The following is a 24,520-nucleotide window of genomic DNA, read 5'->3' as shown; positions in this document are numbered from 1 at the left end:
TTCGCACCCAGCAAGCAGGCTTCATTCACTGCAACACAGGGGCCGTATTCTGAAACGTTCGCCTAGGCGAAATCAGCATGCGCGCTGATTGGCTGGTTGAGCAAATTGAATGACGTCGGGCTCAACCACCCAATCAGCTCATCTAATTTTGCTAAAACAGCCAATCGGCGCACGCCTGAAAGCGAAAAAAGAAATTTCGCCTAGGCGAACGTTTCAGAATACGGCCCCTGAACGTAGGAAAGCCAGCTTACAAAGACGGGGTGCATGCCCTAGGACCGCCGCTTCGCGTCGGCGCCCGGCAGCGGGGCACAACCGACCGCGCCGCCAAAAAGAAAAAAAAGAAGAAAATGGTGATACCAAGAAAAGAAACTTATTGCTGAGGCGGGATTCGAACCCGCGTACCCCCAGTCCCAAAGCGAGCGTCGTAACGTTTGTAACCACTAAGCCATGTTGTTCGCATGGGTGCCACTGTTTTCACACAAATCCGTGCAGGGACGGGGCCTCGCCTCGATGACGGATCACCATTTTCTTTTTTTTTTTTTTTTTCCTCTCTGTTTGGCGGCGCGGTCGTGTGCGGCGCTTCAGTTCGGATCAGCTCATTCCACGTGAGCGAGAAGTTGGCGCGCTCATATTCGCGGCGTGTGCTGTTTTGTTTCGCTTGTGATAGCGCGGAATGAAACGATAAGCGAGCTTCATGACCGACAGAAGGTGATCGAAAAGTACCTCCAAGGGTTACATCATGAAGACGGCTACACCCATGGCTATCTTGATTCACCTTTTTGAAGATCGGGTTATCATTGTTCTGGTTACCGTTTCAGAGTTCCCCTGGCACCGATTTATTTCGGTTTGAGTGGAGTATTGTTCTGGTTACCGCGACATGACCCGATCCTCAGGAATTTTAATAAACGTAAAAATAACGGAACTGTTATTTTTCGGTTTCAGTCATGATTAGAACCGCGCATGCAAGCTAATTGTGACTTTAAAAAATGTCGCAGTTTCGACCGAAAGGCGAAGCATCAATTGTGATAGCAAATTGGTAGAGCTAGGGTGGTAGAGCTATTCGGAGTAGTTTTATCGGCTGCATAAAGTTGGACACATTCGGCTTGGGCGATTGTTTTGTAAGCATCTGCGCACGTTTTTTTTTTTTTTTTTTTTTTTGAACATAGAATTCAATTCATTGAAATTTTAATTTTATTTGAACATTGAACAGTTCAATATCAGGCCTATGCCTTGTAGCATGGACCACGGATGGCACACACGGCCGTGTCACGACATGGAGTACAGCTATGGTGACCCTTCTAGCCACCATAGTACAGCCCCACCGCAATTCGTGTCTCGTGTTGCGCACGATTGCTTTTTCAATGTTCCCTATGAGTTCCGAGTTCCCCTCTGAATGTTCAACAGCGGACACGTTTACTTTGCCCCTGAGAACCCAAGCAAGGAGGTCAGAGGAGCCTAGACTTGCAGCTGGGTAGATTTCTTCACATTCTAATAAAACATGTTCCACCGTTTCTCTAGCTTTACCACAGCAAGCACATGTGGCTTCGTCCTTGGTGTACCTCGCTTTATAACTGCGCGTTCTAAGGCATCCTGCCCGCTTCGAAAAGTAGTAAGGAGCTTCCCTTTGAGTTTTCATAAATTGTTTCTTTCCTGATTTTCTTTGTTCCTTGGGGTAGTTAGTCATAGCAGGTTTCTTTTCCATTGCCGCCAACCATAACCTTGTCTCAGCCTCCCCATAGAATAAAGAACGAACTTTGGCTTCCCTCCCTTTGGTGTGCGACTGTTTTCACAACAAACCCGTGCAGGGGCGGGGCCTCACCTCGATGACGTGGCCACGCCTCGATGACGTATCACCATTTGCTTTTTTTTTTTTTTTTTCCTCTCTGTTTGGCGGCGTGGTTTAGCGTGGTTACGGTAGTTGGACGTTTGGTGGCAGAAAAGTAGGGAGACCACAAACAACGGAGACGTAATACGTACAGAAACAGAGTTCGCAGAATGGGTCAAAAAAGTTGATGTCTGGAATTCTTTGTATTTGTGTCATAGAGTTTCATATTACTATAACTTTTAGAAACTCTATGATTTGTGTGTTTCTCAAAAATGAAGGTAGGACATTAGGCAAAATAATAATAAACGTTTGGTGGCGCAACCCACCACCCCGTTTCAAAGGGGACGCTCATAGCATCCATCCATGTATCTATCCATGGGCTTGGGCGCAAATACAAACACGCCGCCGGGCCCCAACGCGGCCACTACATTTATTCTATGCTACGGTGGTGGGTGAAGAAATCCAAATGCAGTTTGTGAGTGCCCAAGATGAAGAGACTAGCCTAGAGGGGGACATGCTGGCCAAGCTACGCAGCCAGAAGACCAAGATGCTCTAACGCCGAATCTGCAAGGAAGACGACAGTGCCCCTTCAAGGATAAGGTTGCTCTGCCCGAACACCTCAAGGAAGAAGCCAAGCCCGTAGCATCCGCTGAGGTTGAGGAGAAGGTGAAGTCCGGCAAATACATCCCGCCGAGTATGCGAGAGGGTGCCAACCGTCACGGAGAGTCGATGGCGCAGTCGCGCACCAGGGACGAGGCGGCCACTATCCGAGTGGCCAGCCTCTCTGAAGACGTGCGTCACTCTGACCTACAGGAGTTGTTCCGGCCCTTCGGTCAGATTAGGAGGATCTATCTGGCTAAGGACAAGGTGACTGGACAGTCCAAGGGATTAGCATTTATCAAGTTTGTACGTCGCGAAGACGCTGCCCGAGCCATTGCCAATGTCAACGGCTTTGGTTATGACAACTTGATTCTCTCCGTGGAATGGGCGAAGCAGTAAACGATGAAGTGTTCAGGGACTACTAGTAAAAGGAATAAAAAGGGCATGTGACAGTTTGACCTACTTGTGTTCAAGCGAAACAAGGCTGTTAACAGCATTCTACCCACATGTATTGGGGAAAAAAGCAAGTGCACATTCAGTTTTGGCTCATATTGACAACTCAGCCAGTTAGAAATGCATTGACCAAGGCCCTGGTGTATTAACATTAGTCCCACAAAACCAGGTGTATCATCAGACATTGATGTAGGACACAGGCAAACGAAACAAGTTTTCGGTTCCTGATTAGGTACTAAAAACAAGTTTTAATGGCTCATTATAAAAGCAACACAGAGAAAGTTTTCATGCCAGTTTGTGGGCACCAGCTTTCCTTTTCATGAATCTCAATCTGCCTTGTGAATATCTTTAACACATATTTGGTTAATGGGTGTAGTTGTCAGTTGGCCATCTGCTATAGCACCTGCTAGATAGGCAGGAAAATTCGGAGAAATGCTTGCGTACCATACGGAACATGACCAATGATTGGAACATTTTGTGAAGCGTTTATGTACACCTAACCAAACAATGACCAAAAGGAAAACTTAACTACGCATGTGCAACCTTTTTGCAGTTTCCATACAGCCAAGGTTAAGATTTCTTCTTGGTCATTTGTTCCCATGTGTGTATATAAATGTTTCAAACAACATCTGTTTGTAGAGTGGTTGTTAGTCATGCTCTGTTGTGTGTCCCTTTCTAAGTTGCCTCATTTTGTACTACACAAAGCAGAGTGCTTGTTTCTTCTGAACAAGGGCAATGTTGCCGGAGAGATTCTCTTGTTAACCTCCCTGTCTTTCATCTCTCTCTTTATCCTAAGACTGAGGCACTCTTTTTTTTTTTTTTTTTCTGCGTAGTGGTTTTCTTGTAGTTTCCTGACACTTTCATTTCACAGAACTGACTTGCTTAGTTACAGCACGAAGCGTAAACATCCCCGTGCTGTGTGCACAATTGTGCACACCAAGATAGTGCATCAAAAGCAAAAACTGATGAAAATATTATTAAAGTGTATGGCAAACGTATCGAAACACTTGTGATTCGACCTGTGCCACAAATTTTAATATATGTAAGGTGTTATAGTAAATCAAGCAAGGAAGGTAGACATGTTTTTTCTTGGTATCAGTATGCCATCATGTAGTAAGTTCACTTCTTTCTTTGTTTTTCACAATGTTTTACATCCAGCGTGAATTTCAAGGGACTGGGTGGATGCTGTTCAAGTATGCTAGACGTGAAATAGCTTGTTCTCATATTAGGCATTACTGTAGGAAGTTCCTGCATGGAGTCCGCATTCTGTAAACTTGACAGAACTCGCTGAATAATTTAAAATTCTTAATCCTCTGCAGCAGTACACTTTTCATGATTTTGAAGATGAAAAAAATGTGAAAATAAATTTTCAATCAACTGAATTAATTCGCGCCTGAAAGGGATATTTGCAGCCATGCTTGCGTGATTTCACTACGAATTGTTTACAACTTTGTCATGTTTTACGTATATCCAAGCAGAATAAGATTAGGTTGTGATGCACCATCTAACAGCACGTGCTGCTTTGGAGTCAAGCACACTAAATTGTGGCCATTTACTATATATGTATCGTGTAATTTTTTTCAGAAGCACTTTTGTCTATAAAAATACTGTTTGCTCTTAGTGTCTCATTTCATGGCCAAAATGTCATCAACTGGAATCTTCGAAATATATATGCAGGCATCAGCCTTTGTTTATGCACACTTCATTCAAAATCATGTGCATTACTGTTTTATGCATGCCAGTATTATGTTACTTCACAAGGGGCTCTGCAGGCTCGAACTCCTTCATGGTTTGAGTTCCATATATACAGTACCTCTATTCTTGGGCAGTGAGAAGGCCACAAGCACCATGACAAATGACGTCGGTAGTACTGGTACGCATTCCGCCGATAAGTCAGACTGCCCATCGTTCTAATGAGGCGTCACGCTGGATGTAGTAGGAGGAATAATTGAAAGCTGCACCTAAATAATTGAGCATGGCAGGACTCACTAAAATTTATCTACCTGATTTGCATAACATCCACTTCACCTAGCTTGTTCTGAGAAATGGCATTGTGCCTTAGCTTGGAGAGATGATTCCACTGATCTGCTTCATCATCATCATCATCAGCCTATATTATGTGTCCACTGCAGGACGAAGGCCTCTCCCTGCGATCTCTAATTACCCCTGTCTTGCGCTAGCGTATTCCAACTTGCGCCTGCAAATTTCCTAACTTCATTATTCTAAGCTTCTAAGGGTATTATTCTAAGCTTGACTACATATATTTTGTGACCACATTTGCCACATCCAAGCCAACAACCAAAAAGAAAAAGAAGCCATAATGGTTTTTTATAAGCCCTCGTAATTGCATTGGTCAATCTGTCTCCATAGTTTGTTTACTTCTTCACTGGTTGCACAATGCAGTCACTATTCAGCTACAGCGCCAAAAGCTATACATCCTAATGCACAGCATGGTTTGTAGATGGGGGCCTGTATTTTCTGTCAATCACTGTTGAGGACACTTTCACTTTTCTATTATTCAACGTTCATTGCAACAGCCAGTGGCATAGCCCAAATTTTTTTTCAGGATAGTAAAGATGGAAAGGCTGCATACTAACAGAGAATTATCGAAACGGGGGGGGCACGTGCCCGGTGTGCCACTCCCTTGCCACGGCACATTGAAGCGACAGGCACCCTATGTCCACTGGCACATCTAGTGAATAACGCACATAAAACGATATCCCCTAAAGTGATCGGCCAAGAATGTGGCCCCTCAAATTTGTCACAAAGCTTAGGTATTGATGTAAGTAGTGTAACCAGTATCTTTTTTTTTAAGCAGAGGTTTCTAGTACAACCCATAACCCACAGACATATTCATGTCAGGGCAGCTGAGAATACCTATCTGTATGGGTTCGGACCATAATACTTTATTGTCTCCTAGTCACAGATTGGTGAGAAATATCTTTAACTGCACATGATGCACGTATGCAAACCAAAAACTTGGCTGGAGCTGGGAAAAGCTGGACGACCTTTTACTGCCAGTGCTGAAGCGGATGGGTGCAAAGCAAAAGCTGGCAAGTTTCTTTCTTTACCTATGCGTATGTGAATGCCAAATTCCCTAGAGTGCAATCGCGCAAGCTGCTGGCTTTTCCAAATTTTCGGTTGCCCTCATGATTCGCAGGGCGCCGCGCTTTTGTCAGCCGCCGCCATTGCAGCAGGGTAGGACCACAACATGTGCAAACGTCACGTTCCTATCAGTCATTCTCAAACCGAATGCACTGTCTCCTAAGAGTGGAATGGGTGGCGAGGTCGTTTGCTTTGCCGTTAGCTTTGGAATAAATGGCCGTTTCACTCATAGCAGTTGACGCGCTTGGCGTCTGCTTGTAATGGCCTGCTCATCATCTTGTCGTCGCTCGCCCAACCTTGGTGGCTGGCATCGCAGGACGTGTTTTTCTATATGAAGGTGCGTTCCGCCGCCACTTTTGCAACCGCTTGGTGGGTATTCTCGGCAGCCAGTGAGCCAGTGCCCTTGGGATGCAGAAGAAAGTCTCTTGTGCTCTCCCGTTTTTCAGAACCGAAAGTGTTCAAAGTTCCTTAGGCAACACACATATTACTTTTTGCAGGTTTCTGTTTTCACCGTATTATCACTATTATGTAGTTGTCGCTTGATGCAAGACGTGCTTACAGTATCTGAAGTTTCTTCAACGTTGTCGCCATTCTATAGTGCAATGCGATTTTCATTCACGTTCACTACGCAGCTTTATCACGTTTCTGCTGTCGCACAACAGTGTGCTCGTGCTATCAACACGTGGTTCTTGAACGTAGCAGTACTGTATTTTCCTGAAAGACGGACCCATTGTGTATCAATTTGTAGGTGCGCCAGTAGATGATTGTGGCACATTCTAGAATTTACCTCATCGCCGCGAGTGCACCTGGAAGATTCAATGACGCATGAATGCATAAGTGAGCAGACTCTAGTGACTTTCATTCGATTCAATGAGAGTGCTTGTTGCTGCCATTGTAATTTAACTGACGCTTGTCTTTCTGGGAACAAGTTCCACCTCCAACACAACCTGACATTATCAATGTCAAGGTCATTGGTCACCGATGCCATGCACGAAATGGCCAAAGTGATATAACAGTGGTGGGCCAGTACTAGCACATTCCACTTGCAACCAACACCAAGGTCAGCGCCAAGACAGCTTTTTCGTGCCGCCGCTGTATTCCGCACGCACTTGCCCCAAGAACTGAGCCCAGCCAAGCACCGCTTTCACCAGATCTGGATGTTATTTCATAAAAGGAACAAGCAGGTTGGCGATGAGACGTGCAAGGGCGCAAGTGAATGTCCTTATGGGACGACAGCATGACGGAAGAGTGGACGAGATGTGAACATGCACTAGTAGACAACAAGTGACGCTGTCCGCTTGTCATACCACCTAGCGGCCAAAGAAAAACAACGAGGCAATTAAATTGTTTTCACTTTCAAGCATAACTTTTGCTGCAAAGATTTTATGTTGCGAGAGCAAAAGAAAGTTTTCGGTATAAAACATTTATTTTTTTAGTCTAAGGTGTAGCTGTGCAAGCCTTGCGATACTTTCTTTTGACAGAACAGCTAACTCCATGAGCACAATGCCATAGACATAATGCAGTTGCCTGCATACAGTCACTACAGCTATCACAAACAAGCATTCTCTCAATAAATGGCATTCTATGGAGTAACATGACAAAGTTGAGCTGCACATGTTAAACTTTACAGTTGTGAGCTATGTGATAGGGAACTCTCAATTCATTTTGAAGCAACAATTAACTTGCTATGCACTGATTCCAATCTGAAGTGTGCATCCTTTAGGTACCGGGTGTTTCTTCCGAAGTGCAACAAATTCAACTAGGCATTAACAGTCTTTAAAATCAAATGTAATAAGTTATATGCTGCTGAACATTCTACAAAATTTTTAATATGAAAATTCGTACAAAATTTAGGATATATATTTAAATTAACTAAATATAATTAGTCTTCTTCAGGCAGAATGGCCTCTTCGTCGTTGTTGTCATTGTGCCTTGAAGGCACCTCGTTATCAACATTGAAGTCCTCTGAATTCGAGTTAATAAGAGGTGCGCTAGAATTTCTGCAGCGTTCAAAAAACGCACAGGCTCTTTACGCTGGTCCGCTGTGTCAGAAAACAAGAGATGCAAGCATCACTGACATTCAATCATCTTTGTTGTGCAATTTGACCTATAAGAACAAAACCTACCATAACATTTTAGTTAGCCAACTTCAGAATAGATGGCACCACGAGTTTATAGATGTTCCGCGTTCTCAAATTCTCTCGGGGCTTGCTAAAGGGTGTGCATTGGCTTGGATGAGTATAGTTGGTAGTGGCACTTAAAAGGATTAACTAGCTTTTAAATTGAACATTTATTCTCATAGGACACTTGTGTGTGGTATGCATGTTTGGCCACTGCGCCTTCAAGAAAGTTTGAGTGTTCCTCTCTTTCATATTGCTCGAGAGAGAGTGCATAACAGTGGGTTCATTACAAAATAAAACATTTTTTATTTTAGTGCCATTAACACGGCCACATCCTTTCTTGCACCACTCTAGACTCGTATGGATCAATACCTGGAGGCTTGCCAGGCACCACCCAAACCTAAACTGTTCCCGAGCAAATGGCTTACTAAGGCCATGAGCAAACTGGCACCAGCGAAAAGGACAAAGATCCAAGGGCCACAGCTTTCTGAAGATAGCGATTCAAGCTAACGGACACAGAAGGGATGCGTTCTCGGAGCCAGCCGATGGCGCAACATCGAATCGTGCACAGGAAACTCTGCATGCCTCCTGCATTAGAACTGAAAGAACAGCTCAGTACATCTTCAGCTGGGGGGGGGGGGGGGGGGGGACGCTGTAGTAACATACCATTTGCTTTGTGTGGGACATGTATTTAAAGGCAGTGCAGTGGCAATAATTACCTTTTTAGCAGCACATTGTTCACAGGAGTATGCATGAGTAAATTTTTTATCACTAATTGACTTTGATTTGTCAATTAGTGCTTCATTGCTTTAGGGCACACATTGCAATTGCAGAATACAAGCCAATCCGTCCTCAAGGTATGTGTACAATTACTGGGAATCCCAAGAGCAGCACCGGTTTCGCTATGTTTTTCTTAAAACTTGCGAACAGTTGCCAATGGCATTTCAGTTAATATTTTAATTAAACGCCACCTATGGCAATCGGTTGAACGAGCGTGGGCGCAAGCGGCTCCCATAGAAGCCGTATATCTGTGCAGGTCTGGAGTTCCAGTAGGTCGTGGTTCTAAGCATGGTTTCTGAATACCAGTGGCGCACCGACGGGGGGGGATTCGGGGGTTGGAACCCCCCCCCCCCTGAGGCCGACTTAACACCCCCTTTTGTTTAACCCTTTTTCTTTCCTTACGCATTTGAGTACTGCAACTAAGATGTAAGACGCGCAATCGTCTGCACACTCGCAAAAAGCGCATTTTTTTACAATTTCCCGTGAAGAAACCGAAATTAGTGCTGTTTAGATGGTATTGGCAAACTGTCAACCCCCCCCTGGCAGAGATCCTGGGTGCGTTACTGCTGAATACCATGTGTTCCAATTCTGGCCAGCATCGGAGACTGTCTACGTAGATAGCTAAGGGGACAGCTGAGACAGCGCTTCGAACCCATGTAATGGAAAGCGTTTCGAACCGTCTGGATGACGCGTCTGCGACGATACGCCACCTTGCGGCGGCAACATTATTTCTGTATTTTAAGTCCTTGCGCCTGCGCACCTATGAAAAACACGATGTGACATATTCAGGGCGTAGGAAAGCATTTCTACATTTTCTTGTGCGCAGACGACCTTCCTGTCAGCTTTTCAAGCATGCTGTTCAGCCGTTTCCTGTTTGGACAGGAAAGTAGCCTGCATCATTTCCGACTTCGATGCTGTCTTTGCAAAGGTGTCTACTTTGACGCCTTCGTTACAGTGGCTAGAATTGTACCTTCGTGAGAAATGGAACGAAACTTAACATGGCCGCTGTCGAAATTCGCAATCCCGTTTCACATGGATCTACGGCAGCTGCGTTTTTCGCATTTTTAAATGCGAAGCAGTTCTTGCCGGCGGCTCTGACCGTCCGTCCCGCGTACCACACCCCCACAGCGCATGCGCGTCCCCTCCCCCTCTCTCTCCTACGCTCCCTCCCTTTCTCTCCTCCAGGAATCCGGAGCGGCGCGCACAACAGGTGGTGCGACAGCTGCATACTCCGCTGGAGGCGCCACGGTAGTTCCGCGGTATGAAAATGACGGAGCGCGCGCGCGCCTCATTCTCTCTTCTGTACAGCGCCGCCATGAGCATTCGGGCCGCTGCCGCGAAACCATCTCCCCGCTGCTTCGCATCCACACATGGTTCCCTTTAGCGGGGAGGTGGAGTAATTTTTAAGCATTCTGACTGGTGATGACGTATGAGCGAGCCGCCTCCTATTGGTCGTCTGTTTCCACCGCTACAATGGCTACCACGTCGCATCTGCGTTTTCGCAGAGAAGTTAAGGACGCCGAACATCGAAAAATCGCACGCACGAAGGGTCCGGCGGCCTATTTCCCGCAGCTGCGAATTCGCAGACAAAATCGCACCATGTGAAACGGGCTTTAGGCGAGTATTGGAACACAGCCCATACCAGAACACGTAAGCGTGGTAATAAAATAAGGGTCACCCCGGTCACTCATACAACACTTCACCACTAAACAATAAAACGAAATTAGTCACAACCTAGCAGCACAACTAGGCGTACTGCTACTTCTAGCCACTGTAGCATAGAATAAAGACCCAAGTACTGCGTTTCCAAATCCCGGCTTCGACCGACGCGCCATTGGCGAGTGAAGAAAAAAATAGAAGCATAACAAACGGCTACGGTGTAGGATATCGTGCAAATGAAGGTAAGCGGGGGAAAAAAAGGAACTGGGAGAACTATTGCTTGTTTATTTACAATGACCCTGAATGAAGCTTTCATTTGTTTTATCGGCAACAACCAGGTAATGGAGGGAAATTGGCACTCACTATGATTTTGCGAACACAGATTTTTTAAACACGTGACGTTATGTGGAGCGCGTACCGAACATCATTTTTACGAAAGAGCCCAAATGCACTCAACAGGCCGCAGTGGATCATGCACGGGTTGGTACGGTTACACTGTAGTACGGTACCCACGTCCGTGACCACGTCCAACATGTACGCACGTTAGGGTGCCTCGATGCCAGCGCCGCCGTTCAGGGTGGTGCCAACCTTTGACCGCCCCCGCGCCGCCGCTTTCTCGCTGCGACGCCATATTGTGTCACAGCGAGCCGTTGCGATTGCTTGGTGCCGGTGCTGAGTTCGAGGCACAGTGCGCGCGGATGCTTCGCGGACGCTTCTACTTGCTAGACAGTGTTCAGCCGCATGACTGACAAGCTATCAAGTGCATCGTGTCGACATGACGGGCTGTTGTGTTCCCAAGTGCGCCGGATCGACGCGTAAAGGACTGCGTTGTTTTCGCTTCCCCCGGGACCCAGAGCGACGGAAGAGATGGGAAGCCCAAGTAAAGCGCGATCACTGGAAGGCAACGGATAACTCCTGCATTTGCGAGGTAAGTGTCAAGAATGTTTAGACTACCGCACCGTGTTTTTCATTTAAATAAGAAAGTATTCTCTGATCCTCGCTCACGTACCTACGTTCGCTCACGAACTAAGTAAGCACTGCACCGATGCTGTCTGAGTAGCGTATGGTTTGCGAGCGCGCGTCGCATAGGCTTTTTTCGTTTTGATGGGCGCAGTCTGTACCCTTATTTTAAGGACTGACGAAGATGCTTAGCCGCGAAATAGTCTTACATTAGCTACGAATCGTCACGTAAGCCAACTATTTTCCTTTTTCATGGGAAGCACACATCGTGTGTGTCTCTTGTGTCTTTTTTTTTTTTTTTTGGTACTGGTTATTTGGGACTAAAGAACGCAGTGCTTCGTCTGGGGAGAGCGGCTGTTTTGTACGTGGTAAGCGAAACATTGTGATTTTCTCTGATTTCTCAGGAGATATCTTGCGGACCTCAGGGTGTTACGTTACATAGCTGATTTTTTAGACTTGTACATATTTGTAGCGTGGTGATCGTAAGCCGATGGTCATTCGTGCTCATTCCCGATCGTAGTGGGTACTGTGACGGTCTTTAAATGCCTGTGCACAGTATGCCCAGGTGTAGTAGAGTTAAGGGGCATCATGGGACCAAAATGTTTCGGCGCTTTCTGGCATGGTGTCTGTTGTAGCCAGTGCATTTCTTCGAAACGTGCGAAGCGAGGTAATACATCATTACTTCTGCGTTAATTTATTTTTAAACACTGCAATTGGTTCTTTTTATTTACAAGGCAACTTTTCCTATCAGTTTAAAGGTCAATAATTACTTTTGTTGTTTTATTTGTACTTAGAAACACTTTGAAGAGGACCAGTACGAGGGAAATCAATAATCACTTTTGTTGTTTTATTTGTACTTAGAAACACTTTGAAGAGGACCAGTACGAGGCAAATCGACAGGATGGGCGCCGTCTGTTAAAGTCAACAGCCCTGCCCACGCTGTTTCAATTTCGACGTGAGTAATAATGTACTGTGGCATATTATATCCGCAATCTTTAGTGGACGCAATACAACAAATGTTTTTTTTTTTTCTTCATGTCAGCTCGGCCTAAGCGAAGAAGACCTCCTGCGAGGCGGCCTGCCGCATGTGTACTTGCTGGTACGGAAAACAGCCCTTCCTCAAGTATTCCTCAAGAAGTTGACCTTGATGACACCGCAGAAGTCAGTCGAGATAGTTGCGAATTTTTTCTTTATCTCGTCTTTCAACATAACCTTCAGGCGCCACACAGTACATATATTTTTTCATGTTTCATGAATGACTGTACTAGACATTACTAAGTAAATGTATTTTGTGCATCGTTTGGTTTCTTATGTGTACTACGCAAGATTGACACAGACAAGTTACGTTACATTTTTCTCTACAGCACTAACTAAACCTTATTTTCACATCGCAGTTATTTTTACACCAGCTTAATCCTGTCAGCGCACAGTTTTGTGGGCAAAAAAGCAAAAATTGCGCGTAGATATCGTCAAATAATTGCAACGAACGCGAAGAGCACGCGCAACGCAAGGGAAACTAACCGCCGTGCGCGAGTGGCTGGCTACGGTAAAGGAGGCGTGACGTGTAAACCAAAATACAACAGCGAAAAAGAAAAACTTCCACACACAGGGGGTAGCAAACCTTATATACCAAGCATCGAAGCGCAAAAAAAAAAAAAAAAAAATAGTGCGTATTTCAAACATACACACGACACGGCATGTTCAATGTAAATTGAATTAGGCAACTTGGGGCATGTTCCCGGCGCCATACATTTACGTCTTCGACCTTCGACGAGTTAACGGCTATTGGTTATAAAGATATGGAGATGGGACACCGATAAAAAAATCCTCATTAAGGCAAAGCACTTGGAAGCGCGCCGCGAGTAACACTTTATGAACGCAAGCGTAGCTCAATATGGCGGCGCCAGCGGGATTGTCTCCACCCTGGACGGCGGCGCTGGGTATCGAGGCACCCTAACGCACGTACGATCACAGCGCCACGGTGCCACGCTCGACCCGCTGGAGGGAGTTACAGGTGCCACACCTCTGGAGGCATTGGTTGAGCTACAGTGCCTAGTAGTTGAGCCGAGCTCGATCTGTGAGCTCAAGCCCAGAGACGCGCCAAAGAATGCTGAGCGCTCAGCCGCGGTTACCGCGGGTCCGTGCTTGTCAACTTGCAATTTCAACAAGTGCCGGAATCGTGATTCTGCTGTCCCAGTGATCGTGCTTAGTTTGCAACTGTGAGCAGTCAACGCTTGTGTGATAGTTTTTCGGGAAGTGGCGTGTGAGACTGTTGGCAGAAGTTTGTGTGTGTAGTGTTTACGGTTTCGCGAGTCAAATGAGTGCGCTTGTTTCTGTTGTCACGCGCTTGTTAGTGTCTTGTGGTGAAGTTCCGACTAGTGTGGTATCACACTGGCGCCTTCAAGCTCAACTCGTCTTCGTCCATGTGGACCGTTGACCATCATTCAGAGCGTCGTGAATGTCATTTGATATCCAGGTTACTTCGCATCATGTCTGATTCACTCGTCAGCAGCGGTACCGGATCGGCAAGCCCGTTGAGCACGCTCAGGCAGTTTAGGTTACGAAAGAGATGTTCGCAGCACAGTCCTGCCTCCAAACAATGTCCATCGCAGAGAAACCAGGACCAGAATCAAACGCATGGTCATTCTTCTGCGCTGGGCCGAAACGAAAGTTAGTCTATCAACTTTTGGGTGCTTAACGGCCGACGAATATCGAGTGTTGTGTTTGCATGTAAGAGCGGATATGTGTGTTGATTTGCAGATGATATTGCCAGCCCCGGCGGGACTCCTGAATCGGCACTGAATAGACCTGGCCGGGACTTGGTCAAAAGGCGAGTGTTGTCCATTTGAATTGGCATCATGCTAACATTGACAACTTGCTCTCGAAGAGTGTTCGCCTGTTCTCTTGCATGAATATTGGCTTGCGAGCTGCTTAAGTGACAGAAAGGACACGTTTCATTAGAACTGTATTATAAAGCAGTATGATAATAAACGCAACTCATTCTCGTATAATATCACTACTGCAAGAATAATATTGCCACAGAATTCAAACATTATAATTTATTAGATACATAGAACCACTTACATACATTCAACTACGACCTACTCAAGTAGTACAGTAGGTCATGCATTCAACACAGGTTATGTAAACCGCTGTTAGTTTGTTCTAATGAATGTGAAAAAAAAATAATTCCGTGCCTTTTTCTTTTTCTTGCACACTAACTGCAGTGCACAAAAGTCTCATGGTGAACGACCAAGTGGCTCGAAAGTTGGCTTGGAACTAAGTCCATCAACAACCAGTGGAGTGAAGCGAAAGCTTTCAGAATGTGGTGGAGTATCCAGAGGATCAGGAAAGCCTGCTCAAAGTGCCTCAAAAAAAACTATCAAGGAAGAGAAAGAGAGCAGTGAGGAAGACAGCTCAGATGAAGAGGGCACAAAGTATATGACTGACAAAGAAAAAAGTCTCAAGCAGATTATTAAAGAGTTCAAAGGAGCTGATGTTATGGTATGTAGTAGCATGGGTAGTTGTACTACTTTGTGCTGTTGTGAGCAAAAGTAACAGACCCGCAAGCAGGTTTCAAACCGCAATTGGGCATTACTTTATGGAATAGTTACCATTCATTCTAGTTTAAGGCACACACGTACATATATGCCTGAAGAACATCAACTGGAAACAGTGACAACTTTGCTACATATATGAAAATGGAGGTTAAAATAATGCTGACATTATATTTTCAACTTGTGTGTTTTGTGTTAATTGAATAATTGAAAGCCCACGTCCTCATACCTCCCCCCCCCCCCCAAAAAAAAAAAAAAGAAAAAAAGAAAAGGCAAACTTTAGAGTGCTCAAAGCCATTTACTATAATACTTGTTTCTACGAACCAGTTTTATTTTTGGTATGTAGGAACTGGATGTGTCGTGATGTCATGATGCACTGGCTCATTTTATTCTTGCAATTGCTGTGGCTGCCGTACGCGTCGGCCGCATCACAATTTACTCAATCAGTTATTCGTACGCTTCATCGATAATCGATTTCTTCAGGGGAAACATACCAAGTCATGTCAGGCAGAAGAAATGCACACGGCACTCTTTCTTATTTCATTTATCAGCCACGTCATCCTGTATAGCCTTAGTGTTACATTGTGTCAGAATATCTTGCTTGATGTCATGACACCACGATGATTTCGAATAGCACCAGGACCATCATTTCAAGAACAACTTTAGTATCAAATTAAAATATCTTGCAAGTGTTTCCCAACCCTCATACTAGCTATATGTCATTTTCGTACATGTGAAAAGCATGTGGTAAAGCTTCTACAATGTCGAAAAATATTTCTCAGTACTCCTTTAAAATTAGAGGTGAGAGGGATTGGCCATTATTTTGCACTTGAGGGTATGTATCTATCACGGTGTTGTGAGCTGCATTGAAAACAAAAAAAAAAAAAGAAACGGCGTAGATTTGGTTGAGTTGGTCATCCGTCTTGACAATCGGTGCAAGCATGAGGACACATGTGAAAAAAGCAAGGGTAAGCACTGAACCTCCAACCGTGTTCTTTTTTTTTTTTTTTTTCAACATGCGCACTTGGACACTTATTGAAATTCACCTTGATTTCTTCGAGAGGGTTTAAGTGGCAGTGCTGATGCATGAAGGTGTTCTTTGAGTGCCACTTCTACACAAACACAAACTTTCTTTGTGGCCTTTCATCCGTGTACCTTTTTTCTTTCCTTGTTACTTATATACTCAGTTGCACGATTGCACATGACCTGGGTGTATTGCAATACATATCTAAGCATGTATGTTTGAATAATTCTTAATTGGAAGTTCAGTGCTTTTTTTCGTCCATGTCCTCATCACTGTGCTGGTTGTCAGGAAAGGAGGAGTTCCCGTGTTCCTCCTCCTACTTTTCCTTTGTCCGTCTCACTGACTACACCAAAAGTTAAGCGTCTGCTTTGTGAATCCTTGTTTATGGCTGTACAACATATCCGTGGTGCTAGAGTATTCAGTACTAAGTCAATTGCATATTCAATATTTCCCTGTCACTGGACTGCATTTTCAGGTTTTAAGCTGTCGTGTTAATTGTAAATGTAATGAGTCATTGGACAAATGCACAGGTGCTTGTAAGCATTCCTAGCCAGCCCAGTAACAGTGCAAGTATGCACACTAAACAGTTATCAACCAGAGTATAATGAAATCGCATAAAAGTGAGAACTTATACATCAAGCAAAACAATTGCACGACAGAGCCATAAAGAAGTGCTAATGAAGCAGCCAAAGTGCCATGTGTCAGGTAATTGTAAGAGTACAAAGCATTCATGATAAGCAGCAACAACATGAATGTACAGCACACCAAATGCTGCGGTCATAGCAGTTTTGTGTCGGTTAACTGAACACATGGATTCAGGTGTTCAGTTTATAGCCAGCACAAATGACTACATAAGCATTCCACTGGTCGAGAGTTGAGACTTAGAGTCATGTCTCTCGGCAAACTTATTATAGATAAAAGTTGCATGAAAACCCTGAGTGTTCTTTCTGTAGTGAGTGCTTACAGTTTCATAGTATACATGTATGAAGCTCTTCTGTTTGTTGCAGAAGTCACATTTTAACATCAGCACACAAGCATTATGCATTGTATGGAAATATGAATTGGTGTGATAAATTTGTTTTCCGTGGCATGAAAAATGGTGCCCTCTAATGTCAATTACTGTGTGTTTCAGGCTCTGCAAGATGCCTTGGTGACATGTAAATGGGATGTCTGTGAAACGCGTGCATACTTGCTGGAAAACCCGCCTCGTCGCATGGCTCCCAACCCATATCGCAACGCGCAATTCAATATTTTTCCCTCGTCTGGCAGCAGAGATGCGGATTCTGATAGTGAAGAGGAGGGAGAGGTGACACCTCAGGTATGTCTTCCAAGCCACAGTGGTGAGCAAGTCACCCTTGGTGGACATCCTAGGCAATAGTGATGCTTACTTTCAAGTTTAACCTAATTAAAATGGAAAATGAGAATGAGAAAATTCAAATAAGAAAATGGAAATGAAGATATTAATTACTTCTCTCCACCTAGCGGGTTTCCGCTGAACTATTACGTCAAACACTTGCCTTTGCTTCGAGTTGTCAATGAATTCGACTTTGCCCTGGCATCTGCTAGCCGCCTGGTTAGCTCAGATGGTAGAGCGGTTGCCCCGGAAAGGAGGTGGTCCTGGGTTCGAGTCCCGGACCAGGAAGAATTTTTCTTCAACTGCGAGGCTTTTTTTTTTAGGAACCCGTATGGGTTAGCTTTGTAGCAATTGCTATGATTGGGTGGATGTCTTATTTTTCATTTTAATTACTTCTATCGACCTAGCGGGTTTCCGCTGAACTGTTACGTTTAACCTAATTAAATGGTTGCCTCTTCTTGAGTGACCACCACTCGGGCACACTTTTTCCTTTAGTCCTAAGCTTTCATGCATATGGGCAGCCAAATGGTGCTGCAATAAAGCATTGTGTTAGACCAGTTGGTGAATATCAGCATCACGTAAAATCTGCGCAATGAAGCACGGACGAAAGGATACCACAGATATGACAGAGATGAGTGCAGAGGCAACATAACTGCGCGCATCTCTGTTGTTTATGTGCCTCCCGTTTGTTCACATTTCACCGTGCAGTTTTTACTTCAGAAGGATGGTTCACTGGGCGAGTCGCAGTTTTTGCATGAAGCTAATATGTATTTTGGAAGTTTGTGAATGGTAATGTTTTTTTAATTTAATTCAAAATGGGCATTTGGGAAAGTGTCTCAGACATCAATTTAAAGGCTGAATATCTCTAAGGAAGTTAAAGAACTGAACAAGCAAATGGTAAATAAAATCCAAAGCCTGAACTATATTTTTATAAAGTTCATACAGTCAAACATGAAGCTATAATTAAGCTGTACTTGCTACTGAAAACGGCATTGGATGCAGGCTGCTCGATTGCAGCATGTACATGTATCCAGTGAGTGAGTGTTTGAGAATACCGTATTAACTTCTTTTGTAATTAATGCAAATAGAAAAGGCAGACACTTCATTTCTAATGAAAAAGAAGGAAAACTCTATTTTTTAAAATTAAAAGCTCATCATAACTATAATAACATAGCTGCCAGTGGAACGTAAAAAAAATTGTGGTTCAGCTGTGTCAACTCTCAGGCCCAATCCTGTCTTGAACCTAAATTTCTGTATCTGGCATTGGTCTCTTGTCACAGTTTCACATTACAATGCAGGAGACAGTCACTACAAGGAATGAACCACCAGCGAAGAACACGATTGGTGGCCTGCCCAAGCCCCAAGCTCCCAGTGACACTGATTCGTGCAACTCACAAAAGACAGTGGAGCTTCTGCCAGCGAATGCGATAAAGGTTGAAGCTGTCAGTGACAACGAAGAACAGATCGACGGTGATGTCCACGGTTTTACCAGTGACACTGATGAAAGTGATGAAGAAATACATCGCACACCTGTAAAGGTTGAACCGCATATTATTACGGGCTACGTGGACAACGCTTCTTCCGATGAACTGGTTACTATCTCTGTCTGTCAACCGAAGGTTGAAGCTGTTGAAGAAAACGAGCCACGTGAAACGTGGAAGACTGCGGTGGGTATTTTCTATCTCTTACTTAAAGCCGACTGTAGTGAAATGCCACTCTAGCTTAAAATACTATAAATAAATGAGCAGTAGCAATAGTAATACTATTGAAGCAATCTTATCAAAGCTGTAGGACGAAAAATTGTCAAATTTTGTCATTAACAGCCTTTAGGTAACACCTAAGCAGATGTTACGTGCGCCTGGTGGTTAGTGAATGTGACGCAAATCTTGCAAGTCACCTCTGAGAGTTTCAGCATGCCATAGGCACTACCTAACCTCAGAGGTCAGGCCAAGGAGCTGCGTTGGTTCTCAACCTTCTGAGTTCTGCATAATTTCTGGCGAGCCGTAATGGTGGTGCTCTAATTTTTCTTTTCTTCTTCGTTTTTTTTTTTTTTTTTTCAGCATTGGTAATCTTAATGGGGGTTAATGGGGATCCCAACTTGGAAGCAGTCCAAAACCTGCCCGGCCCGTGAAGGCGGTGAAGCGAGTTCTGAGCACTCAGGAGAATTTCGACAGACATGTCGTGTATTTTGCAAGTTTTCGTGACGCATTCACTCGTATTTCAAGTTTAAAATTGTGCACAAAGGCTGCTGTACACCTCCACTATCTGAAGCTAGGCCTTTATGCAGTGCCAGATTTTTTTGCAGTTGACCTTTTAGCTGCCAAAATTCCAGCTTTGATTGAAAGGCTCTCAAAACTGCTGGTGATGAAGGAAAGAATAAAACAGTTTACGAAAACCATAAGCACTTCTACCTCAAATAACATCCTGTCATCGAGTGTTGTACAGCAGAAGAATTGTCCCAAAGTATTAGTCTCGCAAATACATTTATCTGAACAGTGCTGCACTGTATAGTGTGGAAATGAATAGTGGTAGTGAGATGTGTACCATACCTAAAGATTGCTGCAACTATAGGAATGCTGTCGAAGCACTGCTTTCTTTGACAGCCTCCTAGCCCTAATAGTGGAAAGGGCACTTTGTCAGCATGAAGCATTGTTTCACTAGGCTTGGTCTAACTTGGTAATTTAAGCAAACAATAGGTAGTTTACCATAGAAGGTAAATTTTCTTTTGGTTTAACATTCCACAGAATATTTTTTACTGAGAATAGTGAACGAGGGAGCACTATTTATGGAACTCTGATTGTTCCAAGTGTAATTTTTTCCAAGCATAGCGTTGTTTATGAAAAGTTCTTGCTTTTTCTAAAGACAACCTTTTGGAGAAAACAGCACACACATTTGTGTTCTGGAATATGATCTAATCACTTTCGTTCGTTGGATATTCCTATTCTTCAGACTAACCAACGAACACCAGAGGACGTGGCTGGCAGGAAAGACAACAATGAAGAATTTATACTCCCCACGGGTCATGTCCCAGAACACCTGCCATCTTCAGTAGAGAAGCAAATCAATCCTGGTGATTTTGTGGCCGTTGAGGTACTATCACTGTTGGCAATGTCTCTGTATATATCTAGAAACAATTTGCAATTGCTTCTTAACTTCTTGTATCAACATGGTAGTTGTTTATTTATACAAGTACTATCGCATTCAGTATGAGTTGTAACAGACGATGCATGGCCGCGGTAATGCTCTTGAGAAAATAAGTGAAGGTTCTGCAATTAAAGCAGTATGTATACCCCCTGAACTACGGATCATTGCTTTCCGTCATCTGCTTTCTTTGTGGAACAATAATACACTGGTCTGCCAAACAGCTATCACTTCATCGTTAAAATAAGAGGGGGAAAAAAGAATGAGAATAGTTACGAAGCTAGGGCAGTGGTGCAGCCATGACAAGGCATGCTGTGCTAAGGGCAAAGAACGTTTGCATTGCTCCACGGGCAGACGGTGCAAAGCACTGGAATATAGGCATTGCTGGAATGGTGAGGTCAGTTTTATTTGGCATAACTGGCTCTTCCCACACCTTACAACTCTTACACCGCCACCGCGCTCACACACCTGCACACACACTGGAGGGATGTCATCACAGAATGTGTCTTCCGCCACCATGCCCATGGGGCGCTACATACTCTCTCCTCCTATGGATTGATGTCCGTGGCTGCCACCATACCCAGGGGGCACCATATACTCCCTTCCCTATGGATGGGTGCCCTTACAGTGAAAACCTCTCCACTTTTTTTTTGAAAGTGTCACTGCAGCCACGGCTCGTGCAACGCGATAGTACCTAAAGCGCATTAAAACTTCTAAAGGCAATGTACATTGCGTGTACACTGTGTGTGCATTGAATGATGAGACCGTACAAGCCACAGTACATAATTGCAGCATTTTTAACAGAATATATTCTAAGAAAGAGCACGAAAGAAGTAGGCAGAACAACTTCTTTTTCCGTGATGGCAGCAATAAAAAGAAATTCAGCAGTAGGTTGAGAATTACTCTGTCAAAGGAAAAGGAGACAATAATGGTGGTGCAGTAATAATTCTATCAGGGAGGCAGGGATCGTGTTGGAGCTTCTTCCAGCTGTCAGCATTTTCATGTACTACCTACATATGGGTCATGCCTCAAAACTAGCTACCGCACACAACCTCATAGTTTCTTCGGGTATTTAGGTGGCAGTTATCTAAATGTGTTTAAGCTCAGATTTGTAAAGCGTTAGCAGTAACAATAATAAATTATAGTGGAAACATTTCTTTCAACCTAATATTGTAGTTACTACAATGCTGTGTTCTGTGTTTTATGACATAAGCAGTGTCAGACTGTCATCATAGTAAAAGTGGTCCCAAAGGAATACCGATAGCAAGGTAATGGATTAAAAAGTAATTTTAAAGAAAGTAAACATACAGAGGAATTAAAAATAAATGCGAACGCCGGAGTATGCTGTATGAGAGCATTGCTGTACTCTCCAAGTGACAGTTTCGATAGGTTAGGCTGTAGTCTGACTATGCCGTTGGGTTCGATATTGCGCACACATGCAGCTTCTGAAACCTGGAGGTAGAGAGCATGGCAATGCTCTCGGACCGCATCCTCAGGCATTCTCATTTCTTTTTGATCCTCCTGTACACACTTGTCTTGTAAACAAGGCAACTGAACAATGGTGAACTGTAAGGGAACACTGAATATTTCACATAAGCATGCTGTTTAAGGACAGTTGGGTAGAAAAAATATTGTGAAGTGCCACTGTCGAAGAAGCTCGGTTCTATGGCTAACAGCGGGAGCCGCTTCCTTGCATGGCTTCAAGCTCTGCATAAGGTTAGTATAGTATGACCAGGCAGTTATAGTGCCAAATTGTAGCAACGAGTGACAATAACAAGTCATTGTGAAAGCCAAGTAGGGAAATGGTGGTGCCAAAGTTCTGCTTTTATGTTGCGTCGCTGTTTTTCAAACTGTTCCTCGCCTTTTTATTTTATGTTCTGCTGCTGTTCTTTTCATTTTTTTTTTTTTTTTTCAGATTAAAGAAAGCTCCAGCCAGGTACTCATGGCTGCATCTTTGTATGCCACTGCTCTGCAACAACGTTTGACCGATGAACGAGAGCGCACACGGTTGAGGCGCGTGCAGCCACTGTAGTTTTCTCACTGCCTTATGGTAAAGTCTTATGCAGTGTGGGGAGCACACGCACCCATATTCTCCCGCATACTCCCATCGTCACGTTCGCACGTTGCGGACACATCGGGAGCTGGCGTAGACATGCGAGAGCGGCACTATGCCCTCTCTCGGTTCCCCGTCACCTCTCGCGATGTGCATAGCCTTCACCCCCCCCCCCCCTCTCTCGGTTCCCCGTCACCTCTCGCGATGTGCATAGCCTTCACCCCCCCCCCCGGCTCGCTGGAATGGGAGAAGATGGGTACGTGTTCTCCCCACAGCAGCAAAATGTGTGCAGTCAGACGTCTTCCTGAAGGTGATTCATTAAAGTCTACACGTATGCAGGCTGAGTGTTTTTTCTGTGCACACATGGACAGTGGAATTGAATAGTTGCAAATATAATGTTAAGTTTCATATGTACAACACAAACATATGCACTAAACTCAGTAATTTCAATATTTAATCAGTAAAAATTAGTAGCTAGCTAATTGAATGGTTCTAGTTACTCAGGCAGGCTGTGTCTGCATCTGTCTACAACCCAGTCGTCAACGTGGTATATACCCCGGGTGACGTTTAAACAATCTCAATTAATTTAAGAGGTTTTTGAAGACCTGTAGCCACTGCAGTGCCTGTAGTGCACTGTAGTAAAACACTGTGCTTGTTAACCCACAACGTTGGTGGCATGTTGGAAATGTGCATGTACCTTAGGGCTATCTCGTTGAAATAAACGTATAGCAAGCACACCACATGCATAAATGTGTTGCACATCGCCCACATGTTACAAGGGGTACTGTCACCAAATTTTGTGTTATGCTCTTACTGCTTGTATAATTTCTTATTTTTCTTTATTCAGTAGAAGTATGGAGCCTACATAGTTCCATGGTTGGAAAGTTACATCATCATTTAACCCTTTAACTGCCAATTTAACTTCCGAAAAACATACCAAAATCGCCAATTTTTTTTTTTAAGTAATAATTTTTGCCATGCAATTCTGATTCGGAAAATATATGTTACATCATTGATTTTGTTTAGAATTAGCACACCGAGCAGCAATGTATGCTACAGCATAATTGTTCGTCTCCGTGACGATTAGGTCAATGATGCCGCAGTCAAAAAATACATAAAACCAGCCGAGAATGTCATTCTCCTCAGTGGGCTGCCGCAAGATTCCGGGCACTGAAGAGAAGAGAAATCGCGGAGGTGCAGGTGGCTGTTTATCGGTGCTCTCGTGCTGCCACACACGTGCACAGCCCAGTGCGTCACCGTCGTCGTCATCGCCGTCGCTCTCGTCATCTGAGGCAATATCCAGGGTAAAGGCAACGTCCGAGTCGCTGTCGGGCACAAATTTCATGTCTTCACTAACGCTGCTTTCTGTACTGCTCCAAGAAGCACCTCTTTTTCTTGGAGCATCGCTGCCACCAGCATTCTTGCAAAGGGCCATTATGAAATGACTGTTACCAGGCTTAAAACATGCGCAAAAGGCACGAAATTCTGTTTTTATAGACAACTACCGCCATCTAGGGTTGAAAATTGCAAGCAACGCAATTGACGACTTTGATATGTCTTTGGCGGCGGAAGGAGCGGAAAATCGGGCCGGATGAGTGTGACTCGTCGTTGGCGATATGGGTAAAAACTCGTGTGACAAGTACAGCTCGGGGTTGGCTGCTAAAGGGTTAATGTGGCCTAATCAAAATGCATGCTTAGTGTAGTACAGCTTCACCGCTAATGAGTGAAGGCACAGCAGTGTCAGCTACCTGTTGTCATGTCATAACAAATGTACTAGTCAGCCTCATGTCATGGTCTACGGCAACACATTCAAGGTAACTGAAGCCCTGTACACTGTGACTGTGATGTTATTAGCAGTTGTCTACAAAGACCAACACTACTGTTGAAAA

The 24,520-nt window shown here is 44.3% G+C and overlaps 1 protein-coding gene and 1 pseudogene across 3 annotated transcripts; both read left to right on the top strand.

The window, feature by feature from the left end:
- The first annotated feature begins 2,200 nt into the window (after positions 1-2,200).
- Positions 2,201-3,839, top strand: LOC119462060 (eukaryotic translation initiation factor 3 subunit G-like; annotated as a pseudogene).
- A 7,463-nt stretch (positions 3,840-11,302) lies between these two features.
- Positions 11,303-22,998, top strand: LOC119460988 (uncharacterized). Of its 3 annotated transcripts, XM_049671891.1 has the most exons (8): positions 11,303-11,470; positions 12,364-12,457; positions 14,263-14,332; positions 14,730-15,006; positions 17,216-17,401; positions 18,718-19,104; positions 20,387-20,527; positions 22,494-22,998. In XM_049671891.1, exons 1-8 carry the CDS (start codon positions 11,318-11,320, stop codon positions 22,608-22,610), a joined length of 1,425 nt encoding a protein of 474 aa, XP_049527848.1. In that variant the 5' UTR covers positions 11,303-11,317; the 3' UTR covers positions 22,611-22,998. The 3 variants fall into 3 exon arrangements, with proteins under 3 accessions (XP_049527848.1, XP_049527846.1, XP_037578084.1); XM_049671889.1 differs by lacking the exons at positions 11,303-11,470; positions 12,364-12,457 and adding an exon at positions 13,517-14,172 and having other exon boundaries at positions 22,494-22,989; XM_037722156.2 differs by lacking the exons at positions 11,303-11,470; positions 12,364-12,457 and adding an exon at positions 13,520-14,172 and having other exon boundaries at positions 18,736-19,104; positions 22,494-22,988.
- Positions 22,999-24,520: the final 1,522 nt, after the last annotated feature.

Source organism: Dermacentor silvarum, chromosome 8, assembly GCF_013339745.2.
Source record: "Dermacentor silvarum isolate Dsil-2018 chromosome 8, BIME_Dsil_1.4, whole genome shotgun sequence".
Classification (NCBI taxonomy): domain Eukaryota; kingdom Metazoa; phylum Arthropoda; class Arachnida; order Ixodida; family Ixodidae; genus Dermacentor; species Dermacentor silvarum.
This window is presented reverse-complemented; position numbering and strand designations above follow the sequence as displayed.

Coding starts and splice junctions, on each gene's coding strand:
- LOC119460988 (XM_049671891.1), top strand. CDS start 11,318: ATGACGGGCTGTTGTGTTCCCAAGTGCGCCGGATCGACGCGTAAAGGA. Junction 15,007..17,215: donor TCAAAGGAGCTGATGTTATG/GTATGTAGTAGC, acceptor TGTGTGTTTCAG/GCTCTGCAAGATGCCTTGGT. Junction 19,105..20,386: donor GTGAAACGTGGAAGACTGCG/GTGGGTATTTTC, acceptor CCTATTCTTCAG/ACTAACCAACGAACACCAGA.